The sequence below is a fragment of the Oncorhynchus masou genome, chromosome 23 (assembly GCF_036934945.1).
Source record: "Oncorhynchus masou masou isolate Uvic2021 chromosome 23, UVic_Omas_1.1, whole genome shotgun sequence".
Classification (NCBI taxonomy): domain Eukaryota; kingdom Metazoa; phylum Chordata; class Actinopteri; order Salmoniformes; family Salmonidae; genus Oncorhynchus; species Oncorhynchus masou.
In genome coordinates this window covers 531329-546388 of record NC_088234.1, presented here as the reverse complement: position 1 = coordinate 546388, position 15060 = coordinate 531329, and the positions used below count along the sequence as shown (strand labels likewise).

General features: G+C 39.6%; 1 protein-coding gene across 1 annotated transcript; it reads right to left on the bottom strand.

The window, feature by feature from the left end:
• Nucleotides 1-12129: 12129 nt before the first annotated feature.
• Nucleotides 12130-13639, bottom strand: LOC135511216 (endonuclease domain-containing 1 protein-like). Its single transcript, XM_064932844.1, has 2 exons — nucleotides 13114-13639; nucleotides 12130-12806 (listed from the first exon to the last, which is right to left on the bottom strand). The coding sequence occupies exons 1-2, from the start codon at nucleotides 13423-13425 to the stop codon at nucleotides 12330-12332; spliced, it is 789 nt and encodes a 262-aa protein (XP_064788916.1). The 5' UTR covers nucleotides 13426-13639; the 3' UTR covers nucleotides 12130-12329.
• Between the last annotated feature and the right edge of the window lie 1421 nt (nucleotides 13640-15060).

Sequence of the window (15060 nt, the reverse complement as noted above, 5' to 3'; positions counted from 1 at the left end):
TTCAGCGAGGGTCTGGAACATGAGCCTTCATTCAGTGAGGGTCTGGAACATGAGCTTTCATTCAGTAAGGGTCTGGAACATGAGCCTTCATTCAGTGAGGGTCTGGAACATGAGCCTTCATTCAGTGAGGGTCTGGAACATGAGCCTTCATTCAGTGAGGGTCTGGAACAAAACAAAATGTGACTGTCATGAGCCTTCATTCAGTGAGGGTCTGGAACAAAACAAAATGTGACTGTCATTAGCCTTCATTCAGTAAGGGTCTGGAACAAAACAAAATGTGACTGTCATGAGCCTTCATGTACGCAACAAGCTTTTGAGTGTTGGAGGGTCATCTTCATGATGTCCCTCACTTGGGGATGACTTATTTTGTACAATGGACTGTGTTCTAAGGATTCGTGCACAGATATAGGAAGCCAATAAGACTTTACATTATTAAAAAGGACAAGTGTTGGTGTCTCTGGTTCTGGTTTGGAGGCTTGGACAGGATGCAGTTCATCTGTCTAATCCCCATGCAAGGAGAAACACAATAATTGTGCTATCCTGGGAGGTCTACCCCGGGGGTTGGTGATTGAGGGGAGGTACGTGCCAAGTACGTTGGCTCCCTCTGCTGGGAGTACCCGGAATGGAGATGCTGACGTTGATGGCAGCAATTAGGGGAGAGTGTCAACCTGCCGTGCAGGCCACATAAACGGAACACTGCAGGGGAGGAAAAGAGAGGCAGGGCGCGAAGCTCCCGGGTACGGAACCGATTACGAGGAGGTGGCCCTGAAGAAGGACAGAGCCAACCCAAAGTTATTTTGTTATGTTTATTTTATGATGCCAAGTAAAAGTGTGTTTTCTGATAGAACCTCCCTGTCTCTGTGCACACAAACACAACACCCCACGCGTTTACCACGTAATGTATTCACTTAATATATATTCCTGTTTGATATGCATACATATAATTCATTTGGACATGTTCTCCTTTAGAATATGCCAGGGTTTGCTTAGTATCCAATGCATTTAGCTTACATTAGGAAGAAGTGTTGTAGGACTCCAGACCACATAATGAGTGTCTTGGGGTCAGATACACTTGCTTCCATCTGAGTATGTCATCCATTTGTCATCCATCCATTTGTCATCCATCCATTTGTCATCCATTTGTCATCCATTCATTTGTCATCAATTTGTAATCCATCCATTTGTCATCCATTCATTTGTCATCCATCCATTTGTCATCCATTTGTCATCCATCCATTTGTCATCCATTTGTCATCCATTTGTCATCTATCCATTTGTCATCCATCCATTTGTCATCCATTTGTCATCCATCCATTTGTCATCCATCCATTTGTCATCCATCCATTTGTCATCCATTTGTCATCCATCCATTTGTCATCCATTTGTCATCCATTCATTTGTCATCCATCCATTTGTCATCCATCCATTTGTCATCCATCCATTTGTCATCCATTTGTCATCCATCCATTTGTCATCCATTCATTTGTCATCCATCCATTTGTCATCCATTTGTCATCCATCCATTTGTCATCCATTTGTCATCTATCCATTTGTCATCCATCCATTTGTCATCCATTTGTCATCCATCCATTTGTCATCCATTTGTCATCCATCCATTTGTCATCCATTCATTTGTCATCCATCCATTTGTCATCCATTTGTCATCCATCCATTTGTCATCCATTCTCACCTCATTCTACTCGTTCATGATATTGTTGGAATATTTTGGGAGGTGATGATCCACAGTCGACTCCTGATAAGGGCACTTTGTGTAAGTGAAAGCTCTCTTGACTGAACTAAATGTGTTTTCCTCGTCCCAATTCAAATATATTCTCCTGATACCTGCATTTCCTGGTTTAGTGCAAGCCAGTCCAGTATCGAGACCACATTTTGAGTGTCTCGTTCCTGACTCGGTGTTGGACAGTAAGGACTCATAATTTAAAAAAACTCCTAATTATTATCTTTCATTCTGTCAGCACACAAAACCGCTTTGCCAAATACATGCACTTCTTTCTGGAAACATATCTTAACAGCCTTTCTATCTATTATAGACATGTTTGCGCAGTTGCGAACCAATTTTGTCGTAATACGCTGTTTGCATCAGGGGCATAGACATGGATTTGCACTGGGTATCCAGTCACACAGCAGGGTGTTAAATCACCACTACATCACTGGATAGGGCTGATGGAGAGACAGCAGTCACACAGCAGGATGTTAAATCACCACTACATCACTGGATAGGACTGATGGAGAGACAGCAGTCACACAGCAGGATGTTATATCACCACTACATCACTGGATAGGACTGATGGAGAGACAGCAGTCACACAGCAGGGTGTTAAATCACCACTACATCACTGGATAGGGCTGATAGAGAGACAGCAGTCACACAGCAGGATGTTAAATCACCACTACATCACTGGATAGGGCTGATGGAGAGACAGCAGTCACACAGCAGGATGTTAAATCACCACTACATCACTGGATAGGGCTGATGGAGAGACAGCAGTCACACAGCAGGATGTTAAATCACCACTACATCACTGGATAGGGCTGATGGAGAGACAGCAGTCACACAGCAGGATGTTAAATCACCACTACATCACTGGATAGGGCTGATGGAGAGACAGCAGTCACACAGCAGGATGTTAAATCACCACTACATCACTGGATAGGGCTGATGGAGAGACAGCAGTCACACAGCAGGATGTTAAATCACCACTACATCACTGGATAGGGCTGATGGAGAGACAGCAGTCACACAGCAGGATGTTAAATCACCACTACATCACTGGATAGGGCTGATGGAGAGACAGCAGTCACACAGCAGGATGTTAAATCACCACTACATCACTGGATAGGACTGATGGAGAGACAGCAGTCACACAGCAGGATGTTAAATCACCACTACATCACTGGATAGGGCTGATGGAGAGACAGCAGTCACACAGCAGGATGTTAAATCACCACTACATCACTGGATAGGACTGATGGAGAGACAGCAGTCACACAGCAGGGTGTTAAATCACCACTACATCACTGGATAGGGCTGATAGAGAGACAGCAGTCACACAGCAGGATGTTAAATCACCACTACATCACTGGATAGGGCTGATTGAGAGACAGCAGTCACACAGCAGGATGTTAAATCACCACTACATCACTGGATAGGGCTGATGGAGAGACAGCAGTCACACAGCAGGATGTTAAATCACCACTACATCACTGGATAGGGCTGATGGAGAGACAGCAGTCACACAGCAGGATGTTAAATCACCACTACATCACTGGATAGGGCTGATGGAGAGACAGCAGTCACACAGCAGGATGTTAAATCACCACTACATCACTGGATAGGGCTGATGGAGAGACAGCAGTCACACAGCAGGATGTTAAATCACCACTACATCACTGGATAGGGCTGATGGAGAGACAGCAGTCACACAGCAGGATGTTAAATCACCACTACATCACTGGATAGGGCTGATGGAGAGACAGCAGTCACACAGCAGGATGTTAAATCACCACTACATCACTGGATAGGATTGATGGAGAGACAGCAGTCACACAGCATGTTAAATGATAAGCAGTCCATAAACTAAGACATAATAAGCCAGTAGGTGCCAATCATAACAATACAAAAACACAACCATTAAGCATTTCCTAATCAAAATGTACAACTATTACTTCCTATTGCAAAAAATTTAATGATTTAGCACACAAAGTAACCGCTGACCTACAGATTAAAGTGGAACTGACAACGTTTTAACTACTTTGCAGATAGGAAACAAACAGACAATCATAATATCAATCGAAATTATCAAATTCCCAATTTATGCTACAAAACCAATTAGAGCTTTTAGAAATTTGTTCGAGTTGACTCAACATTCCATGACGTACACTAAGGTATTGTTGTCAGAATAGATGAATGTAGTTCAATGCATGATGAATATAATTCACCAATACATTTCTTGGTCGTCCAGAATATATTGCTATCAGGTTGTAAATCCCAGCTGGCCTGGTACATTGTTTGCTGTCTCCATTCGGGATGCACTGTTTCAGTTTCAATGACTCAATGTTCTGGACAAAAACAGACGAATGTAACTAAGGCTGGGAATGTCAATGCAATCAAAGCTAGCAAGGGCAAATGATCACAAGTCAGTCATAACGTGGCTAAAAGGCTAGCATATCTATTTATGCATAACATGGCTAAAAGGCTAACATATCTATTTATGCATAACGTGGCTAAAAGGCTAGCATATCTATTTATGCATAACATGGCTAAAGGCTAGCGTATCTATTTATGCATAACATGGCTAAAAGGCTAGAATATCTATTTATTCATAACATGGCTAAAAGGCTAACATATCTATTTATGCATAACATGGCTTAAAGGCTAGCATATCTATTTATGCTTAACATGGCTAAAAGGCTAGCATATCTATTTATGCATAACATGGCTTAAAGGCTAGCATATCTATTTATGCATAACATGGCTAAAAGGCTAGCATATCTATTTATGCATAACATGGCTAAAAGGCTAGCATATCTATTTATGCATAACATGGCTAAAAGGCTAGCATATCTATTTATTCATAACATGGCTAAAAGGCTAGCGTATCTATTTATGCATAACATGGCTAAAAGGCTAGCATATCTATTTACGCATAACATGGCTAAAAGGCTAGCATATCTATTTATTCATAACATGGCTAAAAGGCTAGAGTATCTATTTATGCATAACATGGCTTAAAGGCTAGCGTATCTATTTATGCATAACATGGCTAAAAGGCTAGCATATCTATTTATTCATAACATGGCTAAAAGGCTAGCATATCTATTTATGCATAACATGGCTAAAGGCTAGCATATCTATTTATGCATAACATGGCTAAAAGGCTAGCATATCTATTTATTCATAACATGGCTAAAAGGCTAGCATATCTATTTATTCATAACATGGCTAAAAGGCTAGCGTATCCATTTATGCATAACATGGCTAAAAGGCTAGCATATCTATTTATGCATAACATGGCTTAAAGGCTAGCATATCTATTTATTCATAACATGGCTAAAAGGCTAGCGTATCCATTTATGCATAACATGGCTAAAAGGCTAGCATATCTATTTATGCATAACATGGCTTAAAGGCTAGCATATCTATTTTTTCATAACATGGCTAAAAGGCTAGCGTATCCATTTATGCATAACATGGCTAAAAGGCTAGCATATCTATTTATGCATAACATGGCTTAAAGGCTAGCCTATCTATTTATGCATAACATGGCTAAAAGGCTAGCATATCTATTTATGCATAACATGGCTTAAAGGCTAGCATATCTATTTATGCATAACATGGCTAAAAGGCTAGCATATCTATTTATGCATAACATGGCTAAAAGGCTAGCGTATCTATTTATGCATAACATGGCTAAAAGGCTAGCGTATCCATTTATGCATAACATGGCATAAAGGCTATCACATCTATTTATGCATAACATGGCTTAAAGGCTAGCATATCTATTTATGCATAACATGGCTAAAAGGCTAGCATATCTATTTATGCATAACATGGCTAAAAGGCTAGCGTATCTATTTATGCATAACATGGCTAAAAGGCTAGCGTATCTATTTATTCATAACATGGCTAAAAGGCTAGCGTATCTATTTATGCATAACATGGCTAATAGGCTAGCGTATCTATTTATGCATAACATGGCTAATAGGCTAGCATATCTATTTATGCATGACATGGCTAAAGGCTAGCATATCTATTTATGCATAACATGGCTAATAGGCTAGCATATCTATTTATGCATGACATGGCTAATAGGTTAGCGTATATATTTATGCATAACATGGCTAATAGGCTAGCGTATCTATTTATGCATAACATGGCCAATAGGCTAGCCTATCTATTTATTCATAACATGGCTAAAAGGCTAGCATATCTATTTATGCATAACATGGCTAAAAGGCTAGCATATCTATTTATGCATAACATGGCTAATAGGCTAGCATATCTATTTATGCATGACATGGCTAATAGGCTAGCGTATATATTTATGCATAACATGGCTAATAGGCTAGCATATCTATTTATGCATAACATGGCCAATAGGCTAGCATATCTATTTATTCATAACATGGCTAAAAGGCTAGCATATCTATTTATGCATAACATGGCTAATAGGCTAGTGTATCTATTTATGCATAACATGGCTAATAGGCTAGCGTATCTATTTATGCATAACATGGCTAATAGGCTAGTGTATCTATTTATGCATAACATGGCTAATAGGCTAGCGTATCTATTTATGCATAACATGGCCAATAGGCTAGCATATCTATTTATTCATAACATGGCTAAAAAGCTAGCATATCTATTTAAGCATAACATGGCTAAAAGGCTAGCATATCTATTTATGCATAACATGGCTTAAAGGCTAGCATATCTATTTATGCATAACATGGCTAAAAGGATAGCATATCCATTCATGCATAACATGGCTAAAAGGCTAGCCTATCTATTTATGCATAACATGGCTTAAAGGCTAGCATATCTATTTATGCATAACATGGCTAAAATGCTATCATATCTATTTATGCATAACATGGCTAAAAGGCTAGCATATCTATTTATGCATAACATGGCTAAAAGGCTAGTGTATCTATTTATGCATAACGTGGCTAATAGGCTAGCGTATCTATTTATGCATAACGTGGCTAATAGGCTAGCGTATCTATTTATTCATAACATGGCTAATAAACTAGCGTATCTATTTATGCATTACGTGGCTAATAGGCTAGTGTATCTATTTATGTATAACATGGCTAATAGGCTAGCGTATCTATTTATTCATAACATGGCTAATAGGCTAGCGTATTTATTTATGGATTACGTGGCTAATAGGCTAGCGTATCTATTTATGGATTACGTGGCTAATAAACTAGCGTATCTATTTATGGATTACGTGGCTAATAAACTAGCGTTTCTATTTATGGATTACGTGGCTAATAGGCTAGCGTATCTATTTATGCATAACATGGCTAATAGGCTAGCATATCTATTTATGCATAACATAGCTAATAGGCTAGCGTATCTATTTATGCATAACATGGCAAAAAGGCTAGCGTATCTATTTATGCATAACATGGCTAATAGGCTAGTGTATCTATTTATAAATAACTTGGCTAAAAGGCTAGCATATCTATTTATGCATAACATGGCTAATAGGCTAGCATATCTATTTATGCATTATGTGTCTAATAGGCTAGCATATCTATTTATGCATAACGTGGCTAAAAGGCTAGCGTATCTATTTATGGATTACGTGGCTAATAGGCTAGCATATCTATTTATGCATTACGTGTCTAATAGGCTAGCATATCTATTTATGCATAACATGGCTAATAGGCTAGTGTATCTATTTATGGATTACGTGGCTAATAGGCTAGCGTATCTATTTATGGATTACGTGGCTAATAGGCTAACGTATCTATTTATGGATTACGTGGCTAATAGGCTAGCGTATCTATTTATGGATTACGTGGCTAATAGGCTAGCGTATCTATTTATGGATTACGTGGCTAATAGGCTAGCGTATCTATTTATGGATTACGTGGCTAATAAACTAGCGTATCTATTCATGCAGCAAGCTAAAAACACAGAGCCTAAAGTTAGTAGCTAGCTGGAGGATGTCATGCCATTGGAGGAGTGGGTGAAGGACTGACATTTTCCCCTCGTATAGGTTTTCGGTGGCTATACACGGCTAGAGATGCAGGTGTCATTTGGTTAACTAGCAAGAACTTGAACAACTGTTATCCAGTTAGTATATCTCTTGCGTTTGCAAATTCACTCTGGCTCTCTACTCCGGTTTCAGAAGACTCTCTTCTGTGCCAGAGCGCAGAACAACGAATTCATTTAGGAAACGTGCACCAGCCGCTGAATATGACCGGTGTCAGTCAACGTAGGCAAAAAGTAACAGTCATGAAGGTTCTATATGGCATGAAAACAACCTAACCAGCTCTGATATGGCGAGTAAGAGTCAGCTGTTCTCTTATTTGTGTCTGGAAGTAGCAAGCGAGTCAACTTTAACCAGCTGGCTTGGATTTTTGGTTGAGACAAGCATGCATTGGTGTAAATTGGCAGGCAATCTGCAGAAGGACGAGGAGGCTTCAATTTCCCATAGTTTATCGGTGCAATTTTGACTGCCAACTAGCTGAAAAAGAGAGGGTTTAGCTAATGTTCCGTTAGATTTTGGCTCATCTTGCTCTGGCGAGCATGAGTTGTTGATGTGTATAATTGAGAGAGAGAGCCGACCGTGTCATGGTTGTCTGATCAATGGGACTGTAAAGTCCCTAAATGTAAGAGGACTGCTGTGGTGTTTACAGAAATCCATCCAGGTGTATTTTGTGGCTTTTGGTGAATGTGTTCTAATGATCTGAATTCACACTGTTGCTGCTGCCTGTCAACACACAGTCCAGTTCATAGTGAATGATGACAGGTCCTACTGCCTGTAAACACACAGTCCAGTTCATAGTGAATGATGACAGGCCCTACTGCCTGTCAACACACAGTCCAGTTCATAGTGAATGATGACAGGCCCTACTGCCTGTAAACACACAGTCCAGTTCATAGTGAATGATGACAGGCCCTACTGCCTGTAAACACACAGTCCAGTTCATAGTGAATGATGACAGGCCCTACTGCCTGTAAACACAGTCCAGTTCATAGTGAATGATGACAGGCCCTACTGCCTGTAAACACACAGTCCAGTTCATAGTGAATGATGACAGGCCCTACTGCCTGTAAACACACAGTCCAGTTCATAGTGAATGATGACAGGCCCTACTGCCTGTCAACACACAGTCCAGTTCATAGTGAATGATAACAGGCCCTACTGCCTGTAAACACACAGTCCAGTTCATAGTGAATGATGACAGGCCCTACTGCCTGTAAACACACAGTCCAGTTCATAGTGAATGATGACAGGCCCTACTGCCTGTAAACACACAGTCCAGTTCATAGTGAATGATGACAGGCCCTACTGCCTGTAAACACACAGTCCAGTTCATAGTGAATGATAACAGGCCCTACTGCCTGTAAACACACAGTCCAGTTCATAGTGAATGATGACAGGCCCTACTGCCTGTAAACACACAGTCCAGTTCATAGTGAATGATGACAGGCCCTACTGCCTGTAAACACACAGTCCAGTTCATAGTGAATGATGACAGGCCCTACTGCCTGTAAATACACAGTCCAGTTCAAAGGCAGAACAAGGCAGTTAACCCACTGTTCCTAGGCCGTCATTGAAAATAAGAATTTGTTCTTAACTGACTTGTCTAGTTAAATAAAGGTACATTTAAAAAAACATAATTCCCAAACATTCTAAGTATATATCAAAATGTGAAAATGATGTTATCTAAGTGGTCACCAGTCAGACATTTAAAAAAAAGTGTTGTTGTTTGTTTAGTGTTTTCCAATTTTCCCAGAAGTGGTTAGAGTCTATGGATTCTTCAATTACATTGAGCTGATTTCTGACGTGCTGTTCCTTCTTTTTCCGTAGTGTATTTCTGTATTGTTTTAGTGATTCACCATAGTGAAGGCGTAGACTCAGGTTTTTGGATGGACAGGTTTCTCAATTTCTTTCTTAGATTTTTGCATTCTTCATCAAACCATTTGTCATTGTTCATTTTCTTATACTGTTAAGATTTTATACTGCCAAGTTTACAACTTCACCATTACGGTGGAACATTTGATCAAAGAAGTTGTCTAAAAGGGATTGAATTTGTTGTTGCCTAATAGTTTTTTGGTAGGTTTCCACACTACATTCCTTCCATCTATAGCATTTCTTAATGTTACTCAGTTCCTTTGGCTTCTCTCTCTCTCGTGTCCACTGAGCTATTGGGCCCGCCATGCAACCTCATTGGATAATGCTGGGCAGGCCTCTTGCTGCTGTTGTGGAAAATTAGATCCAAAGATGAAGGCAGAGACTTTTTAATTGTATAGAAACATGTTTAATCAAGCAGCTGCAGGGGACATGATTCTGATTTCACAGGGAAGAACCTCCTGAGTAAATGGTTCCATGTCCCTTATATAGTGGGAGGTGATAATATCATCAGATTGTTACACAACAGTTATTTATACCAGCAACAGTTCTAGAACACAATGGCCTTGTGTTTAAGGTGTGTTTAAGGTACAGACACACCAGGACTCTATGAAAGGCATGACATCACAGTCCAACACAGAACATGTCCCTTGAGAAGTTACAACAGTTCAACACAAATTCTGCCACCACACTAGTTTTCACTCAAATGTGAGGGGCTGATGCTCATTGGCTCAGACTCAAATTGGTAGGGGGGTGAATTGTAGGGAAATGGTCATTCTGCTCATAGACTCATGTATGAACGACATATTGACACATCCAGCCCAAAGTGGGAGGTTTAAAAAAAGACTTTCTTAGTCGCCAAAGTAATGTAGCGTGTCTTTAACCTTCACAAGCCTTAAACTAGTTTAATTAGAACCATGGCTTATAACACTTATAACTTAACCCTTATAACCATTATAACTTAACCCTTATAACCCTTATAGCCATTAAACACTTATAACCCTTATAGCCATTAAACCCTTATAACCATTAAACCCTTGTAGCCATTAAACACTTATAACCCTTATAGCCATTAAACCCTAATGGCCATTAAACCCTTATAACCATTAAACCCTTATAGCCATTAAACCCTTATAACCATTAAACCCTTATAGCCATTAAACCCTTATAACCATTAAACCCTTATAGCCATTAAACCCTTATAACCATTAAACCCTTATAGCCATTAAACCCTTATAACCATTAAACCCTTATAACCCTTATAACCATTAAACCCTTATAGCCATTAAACCCTTATAGCCATTAAACCCTTATAGCCATTAAACCCTTATAACCATTAAACCCTTATAACCCTTATAACCATTAAACCCTTATAGCCATTAAACCCTTATAGCCATTAAACCTTAATGGCCATTAAACCCTTATAACCATTAAACCCTTATAGCCATTAAACCTTAATGGCCATTAAACCTTATAACCATTAAACCCTTATAACCCTTATAACCATTAAACCCTTATAGCCATTAAACCCTTATAGCCATTAAACCCTTATAGCCATTAAACCCTTATAACCATTAAACCCTTATAACCCTTATAACCATTAAACCCTTATAGCCATTAAACCCTTATAGCCATTAAACCTTAATGGCCATTAAACCCTTATAACCATTAAACCCTTATAACCATTAAACCTTAATGGCCATTAAACCCTTATAACCATTAAACCCTTATAGCCATTAAACCCTTATAACCATTAAACCCTTATAGCCATTAAACCCTTATAACCATTAAACCTTAATGGCCATTAAACCCTTATAACCATTAAACCCTTATAGCCATTAAACCCTTATAACCATTAAACCCTTATAGCCATTAAACCCTTATAACCCTTATTACTTAACCCTTATAACCATTAAACCCTTATAGCCCTTGTACCTTTGGGAATGTGTACTGAATAGTTGTGGGAATTACCACTGGACAAAACTCATCACTTTTCATCACAGTCACAATCACATCCATCCTCGTCATCACAATCCTTTAACTCCCCTGATGCTCTTGCCATCTTTATGTTCCCCTCTCCGTTCCCCTCTCCGCTCCACTCTCTGTTCCCCTCTTCATTCCCTTCTCCGTTCCCCTTTCCATTCCCCTCTCCATTCCACTTTCCATTCCCTCTCCGCTCCCCTCTTTGTTCCCCTCTCCGTTCCCCTCTCCGTTCCCCTCTCTGTCCCCCTCTCCGTTCCCCTCTCCGCTCCACTCTCTGTTCCCCTCTTCATTCCCTTCTCCGTTCCCCTTTCCATTCCCCTCTCCATTCCCCTTTCCATTCCCCTCTCCGCTCCCCTCTTTGTTCCCCTCTCCGTTCCCCTCTCCGTTCCCCTCTCTGTCCCCCTCTCCGTTCCCCTCTCCGCTCCACTCTCTGTTCCCCTCTTCATTCCCTTCTCCGTTCCCCTTTCCATTCCCCTCTCCATTCCCCTTTCCATTCCCCTCTCCGCTCCCCTCTTTGTCCCCCTCTCCGTTCCCCTCTCCGCTCCCCTCTCTGCTCCCCTCTCAAAACACATCACTTTTCATCACATTCACTCTTGACATAACAATCCATCTCTTCCCTGGTATTAACCTGTTGTACTGTAATGTTTCTTGGACAATTATCGTGAAACACCTTGACATTACCATTGTAGCTTTGCATCAACTTGGCTTCGAGATCTCCCAAGGTTTCCAAGTTCAATGTTTTCCCAGTGTCGTTTTTGTTCTCCCCCAGTATGCTCCGACCGTCCAGTTACTCGTGTTGTTGTTGTAACAGCAGAAGGCTGTCCACAGGAGAGCTGGGATGTTCACTCGGTTGTTCAGTGTGTTGTTGTTGCTGGGCACAGCTCCAGTCACCACATAGGCTTTTGTCTTGTTGTCCTTGCACTTCTCCAGAAGAGTTTTTTTGACATTCTGCTCTACTCTACACCATCTGCCTCGGTTGAAGCCACGTTCCTGGGGAACAACGTTTGTCAGGGTGAAAGTGGAAGCCATGGTATCATCATCAGGTGTGTGCGAACATGGGAAAAGGTGACCCCTCTCCAAAATCATGTTCGTTACTGTTGCATTGTAGTCTGCGTCCACAGCCTGATGGATGACTCTTATATCTCTACTATTATTAATCAACTTCGCCCCATGTTGGGTTTTCATCTCTTCTACATCTATACTTTCAAGCTGCAGAAACATCAGAAACATCAGTCAGACATTAAAACTCTTTAACAAGTTCACAAGTTTATACATTAAAACTCTGTAACAAGTTTATACATTAAAACTCTAACAACTTTTTACATTAAGTCATTAACAAGTTCACAATTTAACAATCTAGACTTAAGCTGAAAGTGGATGCAACACATTCGTGTCTCAAATATACTGTATGACTGACTGACTGACTTGGTAACATAACTGTCTGTAATATACAGTATACCAGTAAACAAATACAACTGTTGAATGAATAGAGATTAGAACTACCTGGGCTCGATCATCCAGGACTTTTTGGTCTACCAACTACCTTACCAGTGAAGGTGTAGGCTGAGAACACAGGGATCTTGTTGGTCGTGTCGTACAGAGTTGCAAACCTGTACATGTTGTTGTACTTCTGGCAGATCGGCTTGTAGCGGCTCTGGTTCTGGACAGTCCCACCAACCAAAATACCTGGGAGATTTGGAGTTGTCCCCTCCAGGAAGAACGTCTTGCACTGTGGAACAACACTGAAGTTCTCCACTACATGAGAGAGAGCAGGAGGAAGGAGAGAGAGGAGGAGGAGAGTGGAGAGATGATTCAATACCCCCATCATCACCTGAAGACTGTACACCACAGAGACAAAGATGAAGTTACAGAGACCAGTTGATAGACTGGAGACTGTTGAGCTGAGTCAGACAGACTGATTTAAATAGTTATTACAGAGACCAGTTGGTAGACTGGAGACTGTTGAGCTGAGTCAGGACAGACTGATTTAAATAGTTATTATAGAGACCAGTTGGTAGACTGGAGACTGTTGAACTGAGTCAGGACAGACTGATTTAAATAGGTTTTCAGACTCCTCCCTCAGATGTCATGGGTGGAAGAGGGTTGCATTTGCTTAAAATTGTCCTCTGATTCGTTGGAGCTGTAACTGTAGGTTTCTTCCATATAAACTGATATAACTAAAGGTCTATTCTATATAAGCTGATATAACTATAGGTCTATTCTATATAAACTGATGTAACAACAGGTCTATTCTATATAAACTGATGTAACTATAGGTCTATTCTATATAAACTGATATAACTATAGGTCTATTCTATATAAACTGATGTAACTATAGGTCTATTCTATATAAACTGATATAACTATAGGTCTATTCTATATAAACTGATATAACTATAGCTCTATTCTATATAAACTGATGTAACTGTAGCTCTATTCCATATAAACTGATGTAACTGTAGCTCTATTCCATATAAACTGATGTAACTATAGCTCTATTCCATATAAACTGATATAACTATAAACTGATGTAACTATAGGTCTATTCTATATAAACTGATGTAACTATAAACTGATGTAACTATAGGTCTATTCTATGTAAACTGATATAACTATAAACTGATATAACTATAGGTCTATTCTATATAAACTGATGTAACTATAGGTCTATTCTATATAAACTGATGTAACTATAGGTCTATTCTATATACACTGATGTAACTATTGTAACGGCGTTCTTCTTTAGTTGAAGGAGAGTCGGACCGAAATGCAGCGTGTAAGTTACTCATGTTTATTTAGTGAAAACAAACGAACGAACTATACACGAATAACTAATAAATACAAAAATAACAAACAGAACGTGAAACCTATTACAGCCTGACTGGTGCACACTACACAGAGACAGGAACAATCACCCACGAAATACAAAGTGAAAACCAGGCTACCTAAATACGGTTCCCAATCAGCGACAACGAGAATCACCTGACTCTGATTGAGAACCGCCTCAGGCAACCAACCTATTTAACACACACACACCCCTAATCAACTACAATCCCAGACACTACAAACCCCAATACAAAATAAACCCATGTCACACCCTGGTCTGACTAACTAATAAACTAAAACACAAAATACTAAGACCAAGGCGTGACAACTATAAACTGATATAACTATAGGTTTATTCTATATAAACTGATGTAACTATAAACTGATATAACTATAGGTCTATTCTATATAAACTGATATAACTATATGTCTATTCTATATAAACTGATATAACTATAAACTGATGTAACTATAGGTCTATTCTATATAAACTGATGTAACTATAAACTGATGTAACTATAGGTCTATTCTATATAAACTGATGTAACTATAGGTCTATTCTATATAAACTGATATAACTATAGGTCTATTCTATATAAACTGATATAACTATAGGTCTATTCTATATAAACTGATG

Excerpts from the sequence above, each read along its gene's own strand:
- LOC135511216 (XM_064932844.1), bottom strand. The coding sequence starts at position 13,425 with ATGATGGGGGTATTGAATCATCTCTCCACTCTCCTCCTCCTCTCTCTC. Across the intron at positions 12,807-13,113 it reads GTAGACCAAAAAGTCCTGGA|CTTGAAAGTATAGATGTAGA; the intron begins TGATCGAGCCCA and ends ATGTTTCTGCAG.